A 23,576-nucleotide genomic window follows, 5' to 3' on the forward strand; every position below is an offset into this window, starting at 1 on the left:
ATTCCCTGGTTCTCACCACCCCCTGACTCTTGGGTGCGGCCTAGGCCTCTGGGCCCCCCAGAGCACTCACCTCCTGGCTCCTGGTGTGGGCACAGGTACCTGTACTGGACAGACTGGGGTGACCACTCACTGATCGGGAGGATTGGCATGGATGGCTCAGGACGCAGCGTTGTAGTGGACACCAAGATCACGTGGCCCAATGGTCTAACCCTGGATTACGTCACTGAGCGAATCTACTGGGCAGATGCCCGTGAGGACTACATTGAGTTTGCCAGCTTGGATGGCTCCAATCGCCACATTGGTCAGTGTCATCCATGGGCCAGAGCCTGTGGGCAGTGTTTGGGGTGCAAGGGGTACATGGCGAAGGATGGGTACCAGAAGGGGTTCTGGGAGGTGCCAAGAATGTGAGGAGATGAGGACCAAGGAGTGAAATAGCGAATTTAAGCTAGGGCATTAGTATAGAGGGACCAAGCAGCAGTTCACCTTTGACTTGCCCTTAGAATAGAACTCTTATTCTCCATGCCCCACCTGAAGTAGTTCTCCAGCCCTATGTGGTGAACAGGGTGGGGAGGAGGAGGGATGCTATCAGCATTAGAGGGAGTGTTTTTAGGACTCCTCACCCCTGCTAATCTTCTTCTCCCAGTGCTGAGCCAAGACATCCCCCACATCTTTGCACTCACCTTGTTTGAGGACTTTGTATACTGGACCGATTGGGAGACCAAGTCCATAAACCGGGCACACAAGACTACAGGGGCCAACAAGACATTGCTCATCAGCACCTTACATCGGCCCATGGACCTGCACGTCTTCCATGCCCTTCGTCAGCCTGATGGTGAGAATGGGGAGGCAGCATGGGAGCAGAGACACACAGGACTATAGTTTGGGACCAGGATAGACTAGAATGTTAGAGCGAGGAGGAATCACTGGATTTTATAAGGCATAAGCACCTAGTGGTTAAGACATCTCTGAGTCCTTATCGTCCCTGTCCATCCATCCATCCATCCATCCGTTCGTTCCACAGTTGTTGATGGAACATCTGCTGTGTGCTCGGCATTGTGCCAGATGCTTAAAAGCAAGGAGGTGCTCAGCCCACAAGATGCTTACAGTCTAACTGAAAAGACAAGAAGCATAGACATACAGCAGATCCTAGTGATCATACAAGCCAACGGGCCATACAACATGGCCCAAAGGAGCAATAAAAAACATGATGTGCTAGAAGAGTTCTGAGGAAGGAGCAGTGAGTGTGGGACAGTCCAGTTAGGGAAGATTTCATGCAGAAAGTCTAAGGTAAATTGGTCCTTAAAGAAGGATGTGTCTGATAGAGGGATACATCTGGAAGCAGGAAAGGCATTCTAGGCTAGGGAAGTAGCATGAGAAAAGGCATTATGTGTTTATAAGACAGTTAAGAGGGGCAGCTAGGTGGTGCCGTGGATAGAGCACCAGCCCTGGAGTCAGGAGGACCTGAGTTCAAATCCAGCCTCAGACACTTGACACTTACTAGCTATGTGACCCTGGGCAAGTCACTTAACCCCAGTTGCCTCACCAAAAAAAAAAAAAAAAAAAAGACAGTTAAGAGACCCTGACCCTAAATGCCTCCAATTCTGATGCTACACCCAAAGGTCCAACAGAGCCCTCTGCACTATCCTAGAGCCTAGAGCCCTACAAGGGGTGGTGGGCAGGGAAAGGGAGGGAATGAGCAGTTCTATAGCACCTTCTGTTCACCAGGCACTATGCTAAGTGCTTTACAAAACTTAGCTCATTTCATCCCCATAGGAACTCTGGAAGGCAGATGATATTATCCCCATTTCACAACTGAGGAAATTGAGGCAGACAGAAATGAAGTGATTTGCCTGAGGGCACCCAGCTAGTAAGTGTCAGAGGCCAGATTTGAACTCAGAATTTTCTGGCTCCAGGCCTGTTGCTCCAGCCATTGTACCATTGTACCTTTGATTCCAAATTCTATGACAAACAGATCACTTCAGGGGGGCAGCTAGGTGGCACAGTGGATAAAGCACGGGCCCTGGAGTCAGGAGTACCTGAGTTCAAATCCAGCCTCAGACACTTGACACTTACTAGCTGTGTGACCCTGGGCAAGTCACTTAACCCCAATTGCCTCATCAAAAAAAAAAAAAAAGAAGAAGAAGAAGCCTGAATAAAAAAAAAGGGGCAGCTAGGTGGTGCAGTGGATAAAGCACCAGCCTTGGATTCAGGAGGACCTGAGTTCAAATCCGGCCTCAGACAACTTGACACTTACTGGCTATGTGACTCTGGGCAAGTCATTTAACCACCATTGCCCTGCACAAAAAAACAAAACAAAAAACAAACAAAAATAACCGAATCACTTCAACACTTCAGGTCTCAGTTTCCTCATCTGTAAAATATGGGAGTCGATCTAGATTTCTAATAGCCTTTATAATACCAAATCCTTTGATTTTATGAGTCTCTTTGAGACTCGGTTTCCCCATCTGCAAAATAGAAATAATAATGATACTTGATTTATCTACTTGTCATGAGGCTCAAATAGATCTTTTTACTACCTGCGTGACCTTGAACAAGCCTTGCCCTCTCTGTGCCTTGATATCCTCATTTGTCAAATAGGAATTTTAGACCAGATGAAGGCCAGAGATCCATCCTGCTTCTAAAGCCCATGACACTTCCTGGTGGCACCTCCCACGGACACCCCGAGGCAAATTATTTCCTTTCTCTGCTTCCTCATCTGTGAGGTGGAAATAGTCTTTCCTGCCCTCATTTCATCACAGGACAAAATGAAATGATAGATCTTAGGGAAGAAACACCAACCACCATCATTTAGAGGGGCTGAGATCTGGCCCAGGGCCTGTGATTGCAGGCATTTACACGGTGGTCGGCTGGGGCCAGAAGCAGTCAAAAGAGGATTGATTGCCTGTGGCCATGGGATGGAGAGGCAATGTGGTGCAGTGAAAAAGAACCTTGGACTTTGTGTCAGGAAAGACCTGGCTTCAAATCCTGCCTCTGACATTTATAAGCTCCCTGTTGCTGTTCATTCATTTCAGTGGTGTCCAACTCTTTGTGACCCCATTTGGGGTTTTCTTGGCAAAACTACTGGAGTGGTTTGCCATTTCCTTCTCCAGTTTGTTTGGTTTTTTTTATTTTTGGTGGGGCAATAGGGGTTAAGTGACTTGCCCAGGGTCACACAGCTAGTAAGTGTCAAGTGTCTGAGGCCAGATTTGAACTCAGGTACTCCTGAATCCAGGGCCAGTGCTTTATCCAATGCGCCACCTAGCTTCCCCCTCCAGTTTGTTTTACAGATGAAGAAACTGAAGCAATCAGGATTAAGTGACTTTCTCAGGGTCACACAGCTAGTAAATAACTGAAGCTAGATTTAAACTCGGGCTTTTCTCACTCCAGGCCCGGTACTCTTAGCTGCCCTCTCAGATCATAGGCAAGTCCTTTAAAGTCACCAAGCCTTAGTTTCCTCATTTGTGAATTGGGGGTAATTATATCCCCTATCTCACAGGGTTGTTGGAAATATCAAATGAGAAAATATATGTGTAGTACTTTGCAAACCTTAAAACACTGTATAAATGTCAACTATTATTATTCATTTGCCATTTGGCAAAGTTCCCTGGGGTTGGAATCCCAAGCCCAGCTTTGAAAAAATGAGAATATTTCGTTTCTGAGCTTTCAGAGTGGTGCTAAGAGGTTGGGGTTATGGTTTTAAAAGAAACATAGAATTTGAATTAGGGATAAGAGTAGATGAGGGAATAGGAGGAAAGAGAATTAGGGTGAGATCAGAGATGGGGTTAGGGCAGCTGTTCTTATACTTATTAGTCTCAGAACCCCTTTATACCCTTAAAAATTATTGAGGACCTCAAAGAGCTTTTTTTAAAATGCAGGTTAAATCTATTGATGTTTACCATATTATAAATTAAAACTGATAAAATGTTAAAGTATTACTTTAAAAATAATAATTAAAAACCCATTAAAATAAATAGCATTTTACCAAAAAAATCACTATTTCCAAAAATAAAAAAGTAGCGAGAAGAGTGGCATGGTTTTCCATATTTTTGCAAATCTCTTTAATGTCTGATTTCCTAGAAGACAGCTGGATTCTCCTATCTGCTCCTGCATTCAGTCTGTTTCGATATGTTGTTTTGGTTAAAGTACATAAAGAAAATCTGGCCTCACACGGATATATAGTTGGAAGAGGGAAGGCAGGGAATTGCATTTTAGCACTTAAATAATTTCTTCTTAGTTTTTATAAAAATAGTTTTGGCCTTATAGAATCCCTAAAAAGGCATTGGGGTCTTTAGACCACACCATGGGAACTGCTGTGTTACAGAATGGTTTAGGATGTTACAGAGTCAGGATTAAAGTGGGGCAGGGCGAATGTGGAAGAGTTCAAGAGTTTGTTGGGGGCAGCTAGGTGGCTCAGTGGATAAAGCACCGACCCTGGATTCAGGAGAACCTGAGTTCAAATCCTGCTTCAGACACTTGACACTAGCTGGGTGACCCTGAGCAAGTCACTTAACCCTCATTGCCCTGCCCCCCCCCCAAAAGAGTTTGTCTAGGAATCTGGGAAAAAACACACAACACCACAAGTCTCTAAAGACATGGGACTCACCATCCTTTGACCTTTCCTATCACCTCTGCTTCCTTACAGTTCCAAATCACCCATGCAAGGTGAACAATGGTGGCTGCAGCAACTTGTGTCTGCTTTCTCCTGGTGGGGGCCACAAATGTGCCTGTCCCACCAACTTCTATCTGGGAGGCGATGGACGCACCTGTGTTTCCAACTGTACCGCCAGTCAGGTAAGGGACTGTCACCATGATCCTCATCTAGGCACCAAAACTCTTCACACAAAGACACACTCTGACCTCCCTGTGACCCATGCTGCCATCTCTACAGTCCAGTCCACCCCCAAACCTTGCCTCCCCATGAATAATTTCACAGCTCTTCCCATAAATATCCCTGTAGCCTGACCTGATGCCCCCTTGTTAATACCCCTACCTCCCCCACACAAGAAAGGCCCTCCCCAAAAAGGAACTTCAGACTTTTTCTGACCCCAGTATGAACCCTACTAAAACTCTTATTCCACACCCTAGTTCGTGTGTAAGAACGATAAGTGCATCCCCTTCTGGTGGAAATGTGACACAGAGGATGATTGTGGTGACCACTCTGATGAACCTCATGACTGTCGTAAGTGACAGGGGAAGGGACAGGGGTGGGGGGTGGGAATGACAGGACAAAGAGGTAACCTCTGCCGATAAGAACTAGAGGCTTCTGGGGTTCTGGAGAAACCTTAGCGGGGTAGGAAGGGAGGAAGACAGCACCTACCGTGTGTACTTGATGAACCGCCTTTCCCCTGGCAGCCGAGTTCAAGTGCCGCCCAGGGCAATTTCAGTGCTCAACTGGTATCTGCACAAACCCAGCTTTCATATGTGATGGTGACAATGACTGTCAGGACAACAGCGACGAGGCCAATTGTGGTAAGAGAATTGACCAATTCCCTGTCCTGCCTGGCCCACACAGAGGGCCAGATTCTCTGTGTACCTGAGGGAAGGAGACAGTAGGCTCCCCCTCCCCGAAGATCACTCATTATGCCAATTTCTGTGATCTTTTCCATCCAAGGGAATGGGAAACTTTGAGTCCCCCCCTTTTTTCTTTTTTTTTTGTTTTGTTTTGTTTTGTTTTGTTTTGTTTTGTTTTTTGTTTTGTTTGTGGGGCAATTGGGGTTAAGTGACTTGCCCAGGGTCACACAGCTAGTGTTAAGTGTCTGAGGCCGGATTTGAACTCAGGTCCTCCTAAATCCAGGGCCGGTGCTCTATCCACTACGCCATCTAGCTGCCCCCCCCTTTTTTCTAATTTCCCCTTCAGAAGCCTTCCATTTAGGGGTCCATTCCCCCACAGCTTTTTCTTTCTAAAGAGGACCTCCTCAATAGCTGGAATCTATATAGTGCTTGAAATAAAAAGTGGTTTATGTCATTATCTCCTTTGATCCCCAGTGTTATAGGTATTATTATGACTGTTGTCCAGATAAGGAACTGTGGCTCAAAGAAATTAAATGAACTGCCCAAGGTCACACTCCTGCTAAGTGTCAAAGGCTAGACTTCTATCTGTCTCCCCTGTATGACCACTGGGAAGTTTCCCCCTCCCTTCTGCCATGGTGTTGGTCCTTTTCTTCTTACCTCTGGTCTCTGTGGAAATGGGTCTCCTCTTTCTTGACTCTGCTCTCTTCCATGACCTTATGTCCCCCTGCAGACATCCACGTCTGTCTGCCCAGTCAGTTCAAATGCACTAACACCAACCGCTGCATCCCTGGCATCTTCCGCTGCAACGGGCAGGACAACTGTGGAGATGGAGAGGACGAGCGGGACTGTCGTGAGTGACTGGGCATTGGGGAGGCCAGATTAAGGAGAGGGAAGAGACAGAGAAGGAGACAGAGAGAGACAGACAGACAGACAGACAGACAGAAAGACAGAGAGATAGACACACAGAGAGAAAGAGAGAGTAAAAGAGACAGACAGACAGAAAGAGACAGAAAGACAGAGAAAGAGACAAGCAGAGAGATAAACACACACAGAGAGAGAGAGCAAGTGAGCAAGAGTGAGAGTGAAAGAGAGACAAAAAGAGACAGAGAGAGAAACAGTGAGAGAGACAAAGAGAGAGACAGAAAGACAGAGAGAAAGAGACAGGCAGACAGAGATAGACACACAGAAATAGAGAGAGAGAGCAAAAGTGAAAGAGAGACAGAAAGACACACAGAGAGAGACAAGCAAACAGAGAAACAGAACAAGAGCAAGAGAGCAAAGAGAGAGAAAGAGAAACAGAGTGAGAAAGACAGACAGATAAAGAGAGAGAAAGAGACAGGCAAACAGAGAGATAGGCAAAGAGAAACAGAGTGAGAGAGAGCAAGCGAACAAGACAGAGAGAGAGAGAGAGAGAGAGAGAGAGAGAGAGAGAGAGAGAGAATTTCCAGACATTTTGAAGCCACTGGAGAAAATGGCTTGAAATGTTTTGGGAGAAGTTGAATGCAATATTCATTTTAGAGATCTTAAGTCACTTTGTTGGTTGGGTAACATAATTCAATTCAATTCAATTGAGTGATCAATTATTAAGCACCAACTATGTAGCAAGACCCTGAAGACATAAAGTGGATTAGGGTACAAGGACTGCCCTCAAGGGGATGACGCTATAATGAAGAGTCAGGAATGAAACATCAGGGTAAAAAAAAAAAAGGGACTAGGTAATAAATAATAAATAAATCAGAGGAGGGAGGGATCCCTTTCATGGGGAGGGCAGGGTGTTGTTAGGGGAGATCTCGTGGAAGAAAGTGTTGAACTGGGCTTTCAGGGAAGAGGAGAATTTCAGCAGGTGACAGTGAGGAGGGAGTGGATTCCAGGCATCTGCCCGCATGAGATTTCAGAGGTAGGAGACAGCAGGATGAGAATGAAGAAACAGTTCATGGTCTAGTCTGGCTGCAACTGAGAGTGGGAGGAATAGAATGAAATTAGTCTGCAAAAGTCAGTTAAAACCAGATTGTGGAAAGCCCAAAATGTCAGGGCAATTAATAATCATAATTAATATTATATACAAAAAATATCATGGGACAAAACAAGATTTGACGTGCCGGGTGTCTAATAGATATATACATATAGATGCAGAACATGATACATGAACACATCATTGCAGTCTATATGGAGGAAAAACAACTCAAGTCTGGCAGTAATAATGTGTGAGCATAATAATACATGCCTAAGGCTTCAGAGACCCATCAAAAAGTACAAAGCGGCCTTACGTGTAACTGGACCATGAGCTACATCTGACCACACAAGAGACCACTTCTCCTGCAGCATCATCATTTAGTCTAGTTATAGATTGGACAGTTCTAGATCTTTCTCTATCTGTTGGCAATGGCGGAATCTGACTAGCAGTATTTCTAAACATTCTAGCTTTTCTCTTTTTCCCTTAGCAGCATCTACAAATGAGGTTTTGGTCCAGGAAGGGACTGCCTCCAAGTTCCACCCTCCCGCTTTTGTCCCACCTGGGGTCCTCCTCAGTCCTTGTTTCTTTATTCATCGTCCGCTTTGCTCACAGCAGCTCGCTGGGCTGACTGGGAAGCAAGCTGGGCTTCAGCACTTTTGAGCTGCCGTTTGAACATTTGCACCTTCCTTTGGAGCTTTTTTTTTTTTTTTTAACCCTCAAAAGCGGCAGTTTGTTTCAGGTCTGGCTATCACTTTATATTTACATTATGGAGATCTTGCTTTCTTGTACAAGGGTATGTTTCTGCTCTACACCTCCCTGTCCAATTTCTTCTTCAACCAAAATAACTCACTTTTCTGGCTGGTTATCAACTCTGTTCAGTTTCTGTTTCAAATTTCAGATCTCCCCAGTAGTCTTTTAACACTGAAGCCTTTCCCTCAAAACTTATTCACCTTGCTTCAATTCTTGATCACAAATTTGGGCTTTGTACCATCAATTGGTTCTCAGTGCTTGTTCCTTGGACACCAGCTTTCTCTGAACCGATGAGAGTCCTCCTCAAGTGCACTGGAAATATTTATGGACATCTGGGCTACATGTATAACACATGGAAAAGAAAAGAGTTCTGTTACTCTGGTTGTTGCTTGATGGTAGTTAGTTTGTATCAAGTCTGTGATATAAGTTATGATTACTAACTGATTTTAGCGTCTAGGACGACCTCTGTTCGTTCACCTGCCCTGTTCAGCTTCATTTCTGTGTGCTGATTCATTGAATTCAACCTCTGAGACACCGACTTTTACTGCCCTCTTTTGAGTACGTTCATCGCTGATGTGTCCACCCAGACCACAGTTGTAACCGCAGATAATTCTGCTGGTGGTTATCTCACATCTGTCTTGCTTTTGTGACTTCTGTCCTCTCTGTGTTTTGTCTTGACAAATAGGGTGATTTCGTCTGTGCTCTCATCTTTAAATAGGTCCTCCGCTTTTATTTTTTCCAATATGTGTCAGCACATACATGAGATGTTTTGCAGTTACTGGAAATTGAATTTTCCTGTGAAGCATCCCCTCTGGGCTGCCTCCCAACTTGTATTCTCACTCAAGGGCTGGGTGCCCAAAAGGACGCTGACGCTGCCATCCTCAAATTCTGAGAGTATCCCACAGGTCCCTACTCCTAAAACTATAGCTCATGAGCCCAGCCAGTGGGTTTCCCATTAACAGTCAGCCGCTAAATACAATTATATCAAAGCAAGGTCATCTACTAAAATGGCATAGTAAGAATAGCACTTAAAAACTTTCCCCTTCCCTCCCCCCAACATACACACCCACATACCTTAGACCTAAGGCTCACTTTCCCACACCTCATTTGTGGGAGTAGTGAGCATAAACTTAAAATGACTATGAAGCACACATTTAGGAAACACGTGTGGCAAGACCTCAGTCCCTTTTCTCTCTGCAGTGTTGTCTCTGTGGCTCAGCACTCTGATGCTTGGGCTAATTCTCTCTTGAGTTCATAACTCTCTTTTTTTTCTTCTGCTGTCAAAGGTCAGTCTCCTTAAAGTCATTTCTGGTCTCAAGTGACTGCCTCTCTGTCTGGGGTGTGCGTCTCTGCTCCCTCAGCTGTGCCTTGAATTCGCTTATGTTGACCTTCCTGCTACTAGATGGGCGGCCTTTAGCTAAGCAAGTAGCTTTGCTGCTGCTAGGCCCACGGCCAATCATGAGAGAGGAGAGACGGTCCCCTCCTCCCTCTCCATGAGGTGAAGAGCTCCGTTCTTCCCGACTGCTACCTTCTGCCAGAACTGCCTCAGACTGTCTGGATTGTGTCTTTTAAGGGGCACACAGGAGCGTGGCTTGCCTTTGGATGACATTGCTCCCTTCTGACTCAGAGTGAGGGAGGTATTCATCCTTTACAAAGGGATAACAGGGTATAGACACCTCATTAACACATTATCATCTGTGATTACATCCTGTGACTAAATCAACTGAGCCGCCCCCCATTCCCCCCAAGGAAATCACATGCAATTCCCCCTCCCCTTCCATCTGAATCAGGCCACTGCTCAATACACTCTTAGTCAATTGCTCAAATAATCTATTTTTTTTTCTATTAACTGCTCACAAGTCAGATGTTTATTCTCTGATATGGTATTTGTTAGCTCTCCTAGAGCTTCTCACTTGGGTCATTCTAACAGTGCTTTTTTCTACTCAAATCACAGATTGGGAAAGCCATCCCTCTTTGTGCTGAGTGATGCTGAATCTGCCTGGCAAATACCATGCCAATCTTAGGTCAGGTCCACAGTGCCACTCAAGGGCTTGCAAGCCCTCTCAGGCCTTTTCACCCCTAGAAACTTCACAAATTCAAAAGCCGGTCCTCTGACAATTCCCACTCAATTATGCATATTGTCTTGCTCAGAAGCTTGCTGGCTTTTTGGTTATTATTAAGTTATTATTTAATAAACCCAGTTCAAAGTTCAACTCTTTCTTTACTAAGACAGGGATCTTGACCAGAGAAGATTCTGAACGTAGAGATGCAGACTTTTCATGATGTAGGAAAGCTATCCTTGACACTGACAGGAGTGGCAGCATGTTACCCAGACTTACCCACGCCCCTAGGATTTTCCACTGGCCTTCATTCTTACTTCATACAATCTTGCAGCTTTTTAATAAACTCCTCTTCCTCAGGCAGAGGTAAAGAGGGCTATTTCAAGGGACTAGCCCCCTGGTGTCTCCGTCAGGAATTTTTTGAGGGGTCAATGAGATCTGGTGATTCACAAAGCACTCCCAGTGTTACCCTGATAATTATCACTTTATATTTTTCCTAATTCCTTTTCACTTCATTTTAGCAATCTCATCCTTATTCTTATTCTCACACTCAGGATTCCTTCCCCAGATCAAAAGAGCTCTGGATGATTTTACACCCACCAACTCTACAACCATTATTAAACATGTCAGCCCCCATTTTGTCATGTAGTTCTAACAAAAGTTACGTTTAGCAAACCGATAGCCATCAACTAATCATTCAGCAACGCTCATCATATACGGCATATACAGAAGCAGTGGAATAATAGTCCTATATAATTGATATGTATCAAATAAAATGGTAAAACAGGCAGATTAGTGTAATTAATCAACCACAGCAATGTCAAACACTTTACATTTATGAGTCTGTGAAGCAAAGTAGGTTTATAATGAGACAGAAAATATCTATGGAGAAAAAAATTCAAACATCTCAGATGTAAGATGTAACAGTTAACAGACATTTTTAAAAGTTTATTTATTTATTTAAGTTTTCAACCTTTGTTTAGATAAGATTTCCAATTTCAAATTTTTTCTCCCTCCCTCCCCTCCCTGCCACCCTCCCCTAGACAGTAGGTAATCTGATATATAACATTAAACATATTTCTGCATTAGTCATGTTATACAAGAAGAATCAGAGCAAGAAGGAAAAACCTCAAAAAAGAAAAACAACAGCACCAAAAACAAAAGAGATAGTATTGGTCCAATCAGCGCCCATATTCCACAGTTCCTTTTTTTTTTTTAATCTGGATTTGGAGAGCCTTTTTCATCATGAGTCCTTTGGAACTTTCTTGTACCATTGGATTGGTGAGAAGAATCTAGTCTATCACAGTTGATCAACACACAATGTTGATGATACAGTTTACAGACATTTTTAAAGCTCTTGGCAAAATCCCTTTTCCCTCTGAGCCCTCAAACTGATGGAGATAAGGTGGCGGGAGGGTTAGGGGTGAAGGAGCTATTGGGCATGAAGCTAAAGACTCTAGTGACCCTCAGATTGGGGGCTAAGGCAAAAGAAGGGAATGATTACGATCATGAGAAGTGCTGGGGATTAGACTCTCCATCTCACTTCCCTGTCTTTCCCTCATCTGCAGCGGAAGTGACCTGTGCCCCCAACCAGTTCCAATGTGCCATCACTAAGCGCTGCATCCCCCGGGTCTGGGTCTGTGATCGTGATAACGACTGTGTAGATGGAAGTGATGAGCCTGCTAACTGCAGTGAGTGACCCTCCCCCCAATCCCTCGAGTGTGCCAACTCTAAGTGAGTTCTGCCCATTTCCAAAGGTCCACTTCCCCAGTTCTTCCCCCAACCCAACTGGCCAGGTTGGTTCTTCTCAGACTCCTGGCACCAGCCTCCAAGTGGGATTCCTGGGAAGAGTGGCCTCAATTGTTTTTCACCACCTTTCTCTCCCCCAACCTGCAGCCCAGATGACATGTGGGGTGGACGAATTCCGCTGTAAGGACTCTGGACGCTGCATCCCTGCTCGATGGAAGTGTGATGGAGAGGATGACTGTGGGGATGGTTCTGATGAGCCCAAAGAGGAGTGTGGTGAGCTGGGATTGATGGCTAAATCAGAGGAATTGACTTGAAGGGAAGGTGGGACCATCAATTTGGCTCATCTGTTCACCCTGGGGAGAGGAAAAGTGAGCAAAAACGGTGGGGGATGGACTGGGGGTATCCTGAATTTGCTAAGCCTGAAGATTGGCTCTGTTTGGAATGTGAAGGTACCACCTGTTCAGTGATGTTCCTCCTGAGTCAAGCTTCCAGCTGCTTCACCTCCCCTGAAGCTTCAGGCTCATAGCCAGGGGTCTCTCTCAGCCCTTTCCCCCTCTGATGTTGCTCCTCCCCAACATTATCTCCTTCATCCGGGGAACATAATACTTACTTCCCCTGCCCTCAGCATGATGTCCTTTCTATAATACATTACTGTCCACAGTGAGTCAGTGTCGCTCCACACTTCTATCTCCCTTCCCCCAAGGTCTTCCTCCATGGAGGATCTCTCCATGTGCTCTGAATTCTGACCCTCCTCTATCTAACTCTCATGCCCTGGTCAAACAGCACCTGAACTCCCCGTGTCTGAGACCTTGTACTCCCATAAGTGACCTGCTCCACTGAGATAACCTAAGGACGGGGATTTGTAAATGTTAAAGGGCTATCTAAATATTAGCTATCTGACCTCCCCATAGCTAAGCCTCCTCTATCTGTACTGCTCATATCTGACCCCTTGTGTTCTCCATATCTGACCTCCTCCCACCCTGGCAGATGAGAGGACCTGTGAGCCTTATCAGTTCCGATGTAAGAACAACCGCTGTGTCCCAGGCCGCTGGCAGTGTGACTACGATAACGACTGTGGTGACAACTCAGATGAGGAGAACTGCAGTATGTGCCCCACCTCCCTCCCCCACCCCCACCCCAGAACCCCCATGACACTAGAGCATGCCCGCCCACTCATGGCAGACTTCATAGGCATAGTTTCCCCATTCCAGTGCCCCTCCACTGTCCGTCCAGCTTGTGGCAAGGCAGTCACCCACCTCTGGGGCCAGGGGCCTCAAGCCCAACCTCTTGCCTCCCCCAGCTCCATGTCATGTATTTCAGTTTGTACCATTTCACCTCATCTCATGTTTCTCTCCATTTTCACACTGTCCTCTTGGGGTTGCAGAGGTAGGTGTCTCTAATGCCCCCATGCTCCCAGATACCTTCCCGCCTATACCCCAAGAGCCTCCTTACCACTCCTCTCCCCTGTGCTGTCTTTCTGCCCATCCCTCTGGCCCCCATGGCTTGTCTTTGTGACTCCCTTCCCAAATCCACAATCCATCCCTTGAGGGAAGGGGTGGGCAGCAGTGCCTTCCAGATAGCTCTCCCTGGAAGAGAGAGTTTGGGGGAGGGCCATCGCTGGACCAAGAGCTGCTCTCTAAAGAGCAGTCAAGTAGGCATAGCCATGTGCCAACTAGATTCTTAGCCCTAAGATAGCCTGGGTTTGGGGCACAGATACGTAGAGGGTTGTGAGGTCACCCCCTAGCCTGAGTCTACTAGGGACTACATGGCTTCCCAGTGAATTCTCAGGCCTATCCCCTTGGTGTCTGTCCTTCCTCAGCCCCCCGGCCTTGCTCTGAGAGTGAATTCTCCTGTGCCAATGGCCGCTGCATCGCGGGACGGTGGAAATGTGATGGGGACCACGACTGTGCTGACGGCTCTGATGAGGTGGGGAGGGGCTGGAAGAAGGGTCCAACACGTCACTCGGGGACCCCAGGACGGGGCCCAGGGTAGGGACCATGGAGGAGGGTTCTCCAAGAGCAGGGGCATATAGCGCCCTGGGGCCACTGGGCTGCCAAGGGCCTTGAGATCACCAGGCCACTTATCCCCATTCTTGCCCCCCCCGCCCCACAGAAAGACTGCACCCCTCGCTGTGACATGGATCAGTTCCAGTGCAAGAGCGGCCACTGTATCCCACTACGCTGGCGCTGTGATGCAGACGCTGACTGCATGGATGGGAGTGACGAGGAGGCCTGCAGCACTGGTGGTGAGCAGCAGGGGGCAGGCAAGGGCACTTTCTGGCTTCCCAGCCCTCCCAGAGACCCATGCTCTCTCGCCCCCTGGTATAGGCCTGCCTTCCTACTGGGCACAAGGGACAAAAGATTTCCATCTCCTTCTCCAGTTCTGCCAGCTTCTCTCTGCATCCTCCTCATGCCTCCCAGAAGCAGGCAGAGAGAGAGGGCCTTTTTCCTTTGAAGGCCAAGCTTCACCCACCCCCGGTCCTTTCCCTCCTCCAGAAATGCAAGTCAACGGTGCACAGTTACACTTCCTTACGGGGGTGAAGGCACAGGTTATTGACAGGCTTAATTAATTGGCTTCATTCCTATCAGCCCACTCTGCTTTCCACAGCATGAACAGGCCTACCTCGGCTTTGCGGCAAACTGCTCATTTTTCTCCATTCTGCCTAGTCCAAGTTCATTGCTATCACAGCCTCCAGTCTCGGTCTGCGCTCTCATCCTCACAGCCTGTACCTGGCCTCTGGAGAATGAGTGATCAGTCCTTCCTGTGGAAGCCCCAGATTTTTATGTGATTCCATAGAAAGAGCATTGTCTCTTGAGCCAGAGGACGTGGGTTCATATCCTGCTTTGGATGCTTACTAGTTATGTGACCATGGGCAGGTCATTTATCATCTCTGGGCTTTGGTTTCCCCTTCTGTAAAAATAAGGAATTAGATCAGATGGTATCTAATGCTCCGATCCATTAGATCTCTGATCTAATTAGTTTTTTATCAATATTTATTTTTATTTTTAATTTTTCACCATTACATGTAAAGGATCTAATTAGTTTCTTTTTTTATTTTTTATTTTTGTGGGGCATTGAGGGTTAAGTGACTTGCCTAAGCTCACACAGCTAGTGTCAAATGTCTGAGGCTGGATTTGAACTCAGGTCCTCCTGAGTCCAAAGCCAGTGCTTTATCCACTGAGCCACCTAGCTGCCCCCAAGGATCTAATTAGTTTCTAATGGGCCCCAGGTTTATCACTCAGGCTTGAGATATCACATAACTTAGAGTTAGGAGGTATTTCCTTGGGGCAGTTAGTCCAACCATACTCACCCAAAGGTTCCCCCTTACAACATACCTGGCAAGTGGTTATCCAGCCTTAGCTTGAAGACCGACAAGGAGGGGGAAACTGCCACCTCTTGGAAACAGCTCATTCAAATGCTGAACAACTCTCATTGTTGGGAAGTGCTTCCTGGCTTAACCAGCCTCTTGGAAACAGCCGTTCACTGCTTCTGGTCCTGCCCCGGGACAAAGGAGACCAAGCCCGATCCCTCTTCCACAAGACAGCCCTTCCAAGGGTTGGCCCAGTGTCCAAGCTTTCTGCTTGTGCAGTACTCTATTCCAGCCTCTGGCTTCTAGGAAATTCTATCTTCTATCTCCCTGGACTGTGTTCCTCCCACACATTCTCTTCTGCCCTCTGCCCCTCGCCTCTATTGTTCAATAACCTGCCCTTCCTTTAAGCTCTGAGGTTGTTCGTTCCAGTCTAACCAGTTCTATGATGTCGGCTCTTCCCCTTCTTCCTCATCTGGATCCTTGGGTTAGCCTAGAAGGCTTTTGAAGTCCCTTCCAACTCTATCTGAGGTGCTCTGATCTTTGACTAGACCATCTCTAAAGCCACCGCCGATCTAATCCTACGTCCTGTAACTTTTTTCTCTTGTCACCGGCACCCAAAGTACGGACCTGCCCCCTGGATGAATTTCAGTGTAACAACACCCTCTGCAAACCTCTGGCCTGGAAGTGTGATGGTGAAGATGACTGTGGTGACAACTCAGATGAGAATCCTGAGGAGTGTGGTGAGGCTGAGCATGGGAAATCCACAATGATTGGGGGAGGGGAGGAGGGGAGGAGCAAGCCAATGCTGTCCCAGCATGGAGGGCTGGTGGGCGAAGTCCCTCAATTCCCTTCATGAGTTTAGCTGAAACCCCCCCCCGTTCCCTTCCATTCCCACCCACCTCCAGTGCTCCATCTTACCCTGTTTCTGTTTCTACACCCAGCCCGCTTCCAGTGCCCCCCCAACAGGCCATTCCGATGCAAGAACGACCGGGTATGTCTCTGGATCGGGCGTCAGTGCGACGGGACAGACAACTGTGGAGACGGGACTGACGAGGAGGACTGTGGTGAGAGGGCTTCTGGGGAAGACTCTTCCTAGCTGGGTTGAGCCCAGGATAGTATAAGATGAGCTGGTCGAGTAAGGAAGAAGAGTGTGGAGGGAGGGGCCAAGGAGAGGCTGTGCTGAGAGAGTTTGTGGATGTGGAGCAGGGGTGGAATAGGGGGGCTTGTCACCAGAGATGAAGAAGAGCCTATCAGAGGAGGGAGAAAACTGGAGGAAAGCAATGGAGAAGAGATAGAGAACTACGGGTATGTAGTTGGTTGACCAAGGCAGTTAGACCACTGGTTACATGCAAAGTGAAGGGAGTGTGGGAAGAGCTATCACTAGGACGGAAGATGGGATAGGAAGAGGATCTTCAGATCACAAATTTAGAGTTTAAATGGACCGTAAGGACATCTAGTCCAACACCCCCCACAAACATCCATTTTACAGATGAGGGAACTATGGGGCAGCTAGGTGGTGCAGTGGATAGAGCACCAGCCCTGGAGTCAGGAGGACCTGAGTTCAAATCCGGCCTTAGACACTTGACACTTACTAGCTGTGTGACCCTGGGCAAGTCACTTAACCCCAATTGCCTCACTAAAAAACAAAAACAAAAACAAAACAAAAACAAAACAAAACAAAACAAAACAGATGAGGGAACTAAGGCTCAGAGAAGTGATTTACCCAGATAATAAATAAGAGCCTGGATTCGGCTTTGGGTGCTCTGGCTCCAAATCTAGCATTCCTTCCATTGCACCTTGCAAATCTCCAGTCCCGGGGAGCAGGATTGTGGTGCACAGGAAAGCTTAGGAGAGAAGAGGATTTCATTGGAATTGGATGGAGGGAAAGGAGAATGATGAGTGTGGTGGAAGAGCTGTGGGAAGGACATGGGAGCAGAGGGATGGGAAATGGAGGTGGGGGAGGATTGTGATATGATGAAAGGCTACAAGGAGAAGATGACAGTTTGGGGGCAAATTGCAAGAAAGCACTCTGGGAGAGGCAGGGAGGCTGTGGCAAGCTAGTTCTGGAGGGAACAGGGGCTCTGAAATGAGATACAAAGGTCAGATGCTGAGGCTGGCCAGCCTGCAGCTAGCAGAGGAGGAGAGGGCTTCAAAAGGCTGGCAGGAAGGGGTGTGGCATCAGAAGAGAATGTGAGAGCTTGCCAGGGGGAGCTGAGCACCAGCTCAGCCACTGTCTGAGTTCCTGAACCCTCCCCATCCCATCCCCACCTCACAGAACCCCCCACAGCCCAGTCTCCACACTGCAAGGACAAGAAAGCCCAGTTTCTCTGCCGTAATGGGCGCTGTCTCTCTGCCACGCTTCGATGCAACATGTTTGATGACTGTGAGGACGGCTCTGATGAGGAGGGCTGCAGCCCCGGTACTGAACCATCTTGATTCCATGTGGAGGGGTGGGGGCAGAGGAGCCTGCTATGGCTAAGGATGGGGCCGGGGGGCTGGGAAGTTGGATTCCTATGTATCTCTGGGAATGGGGATCCTAATTACTTTTCCTCACCCAGACCCAAAGCTGAGCAGCTGTGCAGGGAATGTAAGTGTGTGTGGGGATGAGGCTCGGTGCATCCAGAGCCCCAAAGCTGTGTACTGTGCCTGCCGCCCAGGATTCCACACCGTGCCTGGCCAGCGTGGCTGCCAAGGTAGGCTCAAGGCGGGTGGAGGTTGGGATGGGGAGCATCATCTGAACCCAGGGATCTGGCAGTCACCAAGGGAGTGTGGGGACAGGGCCCTGGGTGTGACAGACATGTTGGGAACCCCTCACCCTGCCCCCCTCCATGATCACCAACACCCTCCCACAGACATCAACGAGTGCCTGAACTTTGGTACCTGCTCCCAACTCTGCAACAACACCAAAGGCAGTCACCTCTGTAGCTGTGCTAGAAACTTCATGAAGGTGCATAACACGTGCAAAGCAGAAGGTATGGGAGCTCAGTGGGGACCCATGGGCCTGAGTCCTTGGGGAAGGACACTGGGGTACCCAGGCATAAGTTAAGGATGCTTCCTTCCTTCCCTGACCCAACCTGAGCTCAGCAACTGCCCAGACTCACAGTCCCGGATCCAATTCAATTCAACAAATACTTATTGAGGATCTACTATGTGTCTAAGCTCTGTGTTGTGGGTGACCAAAATAAGGGTGAGGCATAGTTTCCCAGCCTCGGTGAAATGACCTGTGGTCCCAAGAGTAAGTGTGAGGGCTCCCTTTGGGCAGGAGTCAGTGGGAAAGTCTTCCTTGAGGAGGTGACTCTAGATGGGAACTGAGGTACTAGTCAGATTTCAATGTGGGATAGGCAGGAGGGGACGTCTTCAGGTACAGGAGAATATCATGAGAAAGGGAATCCTGGCAGGGATACTGGGGTGTTTGTAGGCTGGTGAGGAGGTCAGGATGATTCAAGAGGAGGGTTTGAGATGGAGAAAGGAAGTTGCCTAATTGTCAGTGGGGAGAGGGGCAAGGGAAGATGGGCAGATTATGGGGGAGTCTTAAAATGAGAAACAGAAACAGTGTGATACAGCATAGGGCATTCTGGAATTGGAGTCAAAAGACCTGGCTTCAGATCCTGGATCTACAAAGTAATGTCTTTGTGACCTTGACCAAGTCATTTCCTCTCTGAGCCTTAACTATAAAATGAGGCCTCTGAGGTCCCTCCCAGCACCAGAGCTCAGAGCTTATGAAACAATACTACTGAAGCCAAACACACCGTGTCCCTCCCACCCCCCCCCCGAAACAAGCTTAAAGCCCCAGATCCCTTTTATCACAGACACTTCCCTTCCTTTCCTACCCCAATACACACACTCCACCCTCTAAACTCTCCCCACCCAGGGTCAGAGTACCAGGTCTTGTATATCGCTGATGACAATGAGATTCGAAGCCTGTTCCCTGGACACCCCAACTCTGCCTATGAGCAGGCATTCCAAGGGGATGAGAGCGTCCGCATCGATGCCATGGATGTTCATGTCAAGGCTGGCCGAGTCTACTGGACCAACTGGCACACAGGCACTATATCCTTCCGCAGCCTGCCACCCACAGCTCCCCCCACCACATCCAATCGTCATCGGCGCCAGACGGAAGGGGGTGTCACCCACCTTAATGTGAGGGGATGGGAATGGAGATGGGGTGGAGATTGGCTATTCAGGGGTGAGGAGAGACTGAAGTATCACTCATTTCAGGGTGAGTGGATGGGAGTTTCTTCAAACTAGGGAGTACAGGACAGTTTGAAAGAGTGGGAGAAATGGGAAGGACAGTTGGAGGTCAAAAGACAAACTCCTAGGGCAGTAAGGGACAATGATCAGGATGGGAAGGGTGCCTGGGGGTATTGACCAGGGTCTAGGTTAATGATAATGGGATCAAAGCAATCTAGAACCACATTAAACCCTGACTCTGGTCACTGTCCCTCCAGTGTCATTAAACCATACACAAATATATTGGGAATGGAAGGGAATATCAGTGTCAGGTTAGACATCTTGGAAGAGGTGAGCCAGGAGTGGAATTTAGGAGTCAGAGGTTCTGCTGAACAGTAGTTAGCAGATTGAGAGGAAGTGCAGGTTTGAGGAAAATAATGAGTTCATTTTTTAATGTATTGAGTTTGATGTACTAGAAGGAAATCCATCTCCAGTCATTTGGAGGAGGATAGGAACTCAGGGCTGAGCCCATAAAGATATATTTAGAAGTTATTTTATGGATTAGGAAGAGAAATGGGGAATAGGATTTTCCCAGAAGACTGAGCTAGATGATGAATCAATTTATTAGGTGTCTACTATGTGAGGCACTGTACAAATTATTAGGTACAGATACAAAAGAGAGAATTCCTGCTTTCAAGGAACTTACATTCTATTAGTTGATGATGGATGGATAAGGGATGACAGATACTGAACATCCAATAGACACACATATACTCTTTCCAGATTTCAGGGTTGAAGATGCCACGGGGCATTGCCATCGACTGGGTGGCAGGAAATATATACTGGACAGACTCAGGGCGAGATGTGATTGAAGTGGCACAGATGAAAGGCGAGAACCGCAAGACACTCATATCGGGCATGATTGATGAGCCTCATGCCATTGTGGTTGACCCCCTTCGAGGGTAAGGATGATTGGAGGGAGACAGAATGTGGAATCTAGGTAGACACGATGCCATCCCTGGACTGGGGAGAGCACCCCAGCAGCAATCCTGGGATCTCTTTTTTTCCCTTTCTTCTCCCAGATTTCTATTTAATTTCTCCAAATTCATTTACTGGCTAGTTGTGGAGTTGAAAAATAAGTGGCTACTTTCAAGCATGGCCATCAGGAGTCCTCAAACATTCCTGTCTTTCCATCTACCTATTCAGTCTTTCCCTTGGTTCACATATAGAGCTAGAATTTTTTAAAAAATATTTTTTATTGGGGCAGCTAGGTGGAACAGTGGATAGAGCACCGGCCCTGGAGTCAGGAGGACCTGAGTTCAAATCCAGCTTCAGACACTTAACACTTACTAGTTGTGTGACCCTGGGCAAGTCACTTAACCCCAATTGCCTCACCAAAAACAAACAAAAAAACCCCAAAGAAATAGAAAAAAAAATTTTATTGGAGAAACTAAGGGGAAATTAAAAGACAATAGAGACACAAAAAAAGAAAGTTCTCTGGGGTCTGAATTTGGGGGGTGCCTAATCTGCTTTTAGAGTTGGGGTAGAAAGTCCAAGCTGATCTAAAATCTGGCCACAGGAGGTGGTATGGTATAGCACACGTAATGCTGAATTTAGAGTCCGAGGATTATGATTCAAATCTTGACTCTGCTGCTTAAGACCTCTGACCTTGGGCAAAACCATCAACTTCTGTAGACCTCACTTGATCTCTCTGGGGCATAGTTGCCTTATTTGTAAAGCGATGGAGTCAGAGTAGATGGCCTCTAAGATCCTCTCCAGTTCTGAATCTAGATGTTTCAACAAGAAAGTCCGCTCTACTTCTAACTCTGAAGATGCTGAATATTTTGGCCAGCCCAACTTCTTGGGTCCAGGAAAGATTGCTCTCCTTTCTCTGAAGCTCTGCTTCTTTTTCCTGCTGTGTCATGCTTTGACCCTTGTCAAATGCATATTCATGGGTCATTACTTAAGGTGGCTTTTATGAATCAGACTTTCACAAGATCCAGAAGCTGTTGAACAGGGCAACCCATCTATGCCCAAAGACACAAACTGTTGGAGAGAAAAGTTCCCTGTTCAACAAGAACATCTGAGAAAAGTGGAAAAATTTGGCAAAAATTCAATTGAGACCAACTTCTTATACCACATAACCATAATAAGGTTCAAATAGACTATACGACTTTGATGTAAAAGGTTATATCACAAAATCATTAGAGAGAAACATGATGTGGGTGCTTTTTACAACCATGGCTGGGGAAGGGGGAAATTCATAAAAGGTAAAATAAACAATTTCAATTATGTAAAATTAAAGTTTTCACAAACAAAATCAATACTGCTAGAATAAGAAGAGAAATTATAGAGGGATGAAAAAATCTTTGTGTCGAACCTGATATCCAAGCTATAAAGGGAATTTGCAGATATAAGACGAAGAGCCATTCCTCTATAAATAGTAGTCAAAGGGTGTGGGGAAACTTTTTTAAAAAAGAATTACCAGCACCGGCCCTGGATTCAGGAGAACCTGAGTTCAAATCCAGCCTCAGACACTTAACACTTACTAGCTGTGTGACCCTGGGCAAGTCACTTAACCCCAATTGCCTCACTTAAAAAAAAAAAAAAAGAATTACCAGCTGTCAACAACCATAAAAATGTCCTCCTGTGTGGAATATGGAACTTGGCATTCAATAACTCTTTTCTGCCCATTCATCAGCTTCCTTGACCTCACAACTGAGAACTTTTCTGAGTCCAAAATGAAGGTTTCTTTCTGGTTGCTCCTGGAAGACATCCATGGCTCATATGAAGGGTTGACTCTTCTAGTTTATTTCCATTTAGCTTCATCATCATACTTAGAGGGGTCTGCCTTAAATCCCTGAATAAAGAGGCCTTCCCAAATCAGTTTAGTTTATTTGTTCAATACAAGGTCTTTAACTGTGTCTTAGAAATGACATTAAATTAACTTTCAAAAAGGCAAAAGGGGAGTAAGGCAACCCTTTGACAAGCTCCTATTTCATACAAACAGCCAATACTGATATCCTCTTCCATGCTTTTGTCCTCCCCTAGCACCATGTACTGGTCAGACTGGGGTAACCACCCGAAGATTGAGACAGCTGCCATGGATGGGACCCTCAGGGAGACGCTGGTACAAGACAATATTCAGTGGCCCACAGGTATACAAGGCAGGGATGCGGCTGGGAGTTCTGCAAAGGTGGTGGAAAGGTAGAAGCCCTTCATCCAACTCTGAATTCAATGGTTGGGAGCCCTGGAGAGAGAGGGGCCTCAGGTCCATCCCATTGGTTTGGACAGTTAAGTGTACAGAGGGTGAATGTTGGGAAGGCCCTTTGGAGCTGATGAGTGAAGGGAAGTGAATGTGAATTTCTGTGATGTCCTGATAGCCGGGAGAGTTTCACCCTCTGCCTCCATGGGAGTAAAGATCCCTCCACCAGGCCTTCATGATGTGCTTCCTCCCAACCCCCACAGGCTTGGCGGTGGATTACCATAACGAGCGATTGTACTGGGCAGATGCTAAGCTCTCCATCATTGGCAGCATCCGGCTCAACGGCACCGACCCTGTGTTGGCTGCTGACAGCAAAAGAGGTGAGGACCAGGGGCAGCTAGGTGAGGCAGTGGATAAAGTACTGGCCTTAGATTCAGGAGGACCTGAGTTCAAATTCAGCCTCAGACACTTGACACTTACTAGCTGTGTGACCCTGGGCAAGTCACTTAACCCTTATTTCCCTGCAAAAAAAAAAGAAAAGAAAAATGGAGAAAGATTCTGGGGCAGCTAGGTGGCACAGTGAATAGAGCACCAGCCCTGGAGTCAGGAGGACCTGAGTTCAAATCTGGCCTCAGACACTTAACACTTACCAGCTGTGTGACCCTGGGCAAGTCACTTAACCCCAATTGCCTCACCAAAAAAAAAAAAGAGGTGAGGACCTTTCCAGGGTACCTTGGGGACAGCCCCACCACAGGCCTGCAACAAGAGGGTGGAAACACTCCATCCTGTAACACTCCAGACCTTCTCCTTGGCCTTCCCTCCTGTCTCCAACTCCTCTGCCTTTCTTTCTGTCGGTCCTCCTCAAGC

General features: G+C 47.0%; 1 protein-coding gene across 1 annotated transcript in view; it reads left to right on the forward strand.

The window, feature by feature from the left end:
* The window catches only part of LRP1 (LDL receptor related protein 1), a 114,977-nt gene that overhangs the window by 84,177 nt on the left and 7,224 nt on the right, over window positions 1–23,576 (forward strand). The window contains exons 60-79 of the mRNA XM_043969073.1: window positions 96–301; window positions 644–832; window positions 4,643–4,791; window positions 5,086–5,179; window positions 5,353–5,469; window positions 6,242–6,361; window positions 11,844–11,966; window positions 12,172–12,297; window positions 13,012–13,128; window positions 13,844–13,950; window positions 14,137–14,269; window positions 15,955–16,074; window positions 16,276–16,398; window positions 17,610–17,753; window positions 17,893–18,027; window positions 18,187–18,306; window positions 19,206–19,474; window positions 20,288–20,466; window positions 22,556–22,662; window positions 22,973–23,089. Of these exons, the coding sequence (XP_043825008.1) occupies window positions 96–301; window positions 644–832; window positions 4,643–4,791; window positions 5,086–5,179; window positions 5,353–5,469; window positions 6,242–6,361; window positions 11,844–11,966; window positions 12,172–12,297; window positions 13,012–13,128; window positions 13,844–13,950; window positions 14,137–14,269; window positions 15,955–16,074; window positions 16,276–16,398; window positions 17,610–17,753; window positions 17,893–18,027; window positions 18,187–18,306; window positions 19,206–19,474; window positions 20,288–20,466; window positions 22,556–22,662; window positions 22,973–23,089 (2,795 nt within the window). The remainder of the gene's footprint in view (window positions 1–95; window positions 302–643; window positions 833–4,642; window positions 4,792–5,085; window positions 5,180–5,352; window positions 5,470–6,241; window positions 6,362–11,843; window positions 11,967–12,171; window positions 12,298–13,011; window positions 13,129–13,843; window positions 13,951–14,136; window positions 14,270–15,954; window positions 16,075–16,275; window positions 16,399–17,609; window positions 17,754–17,892; window positions 18,028–18,186; window positions 18,307–19,205; window positions 19,475–20,287; window positions 20,467–22,555; window positions 22,663–22,972; window positions 23,090–23,576) is intronic.

Source organism: Dromiciops gliroides, chromosome 5, assembly GCF_019393635.1.
Source record: "Dromiciops gliroides isolate mDroGli1 chromosome 5, mDroGli1.pri, whole genome shotgun sequence".
Lineage (NCBI taxonomy): Eukaryota > Metazoa > Chordata > Mammalia > Microbiotheria > Microbiotheriidae > Dromiciops > Dromiciops gliroides.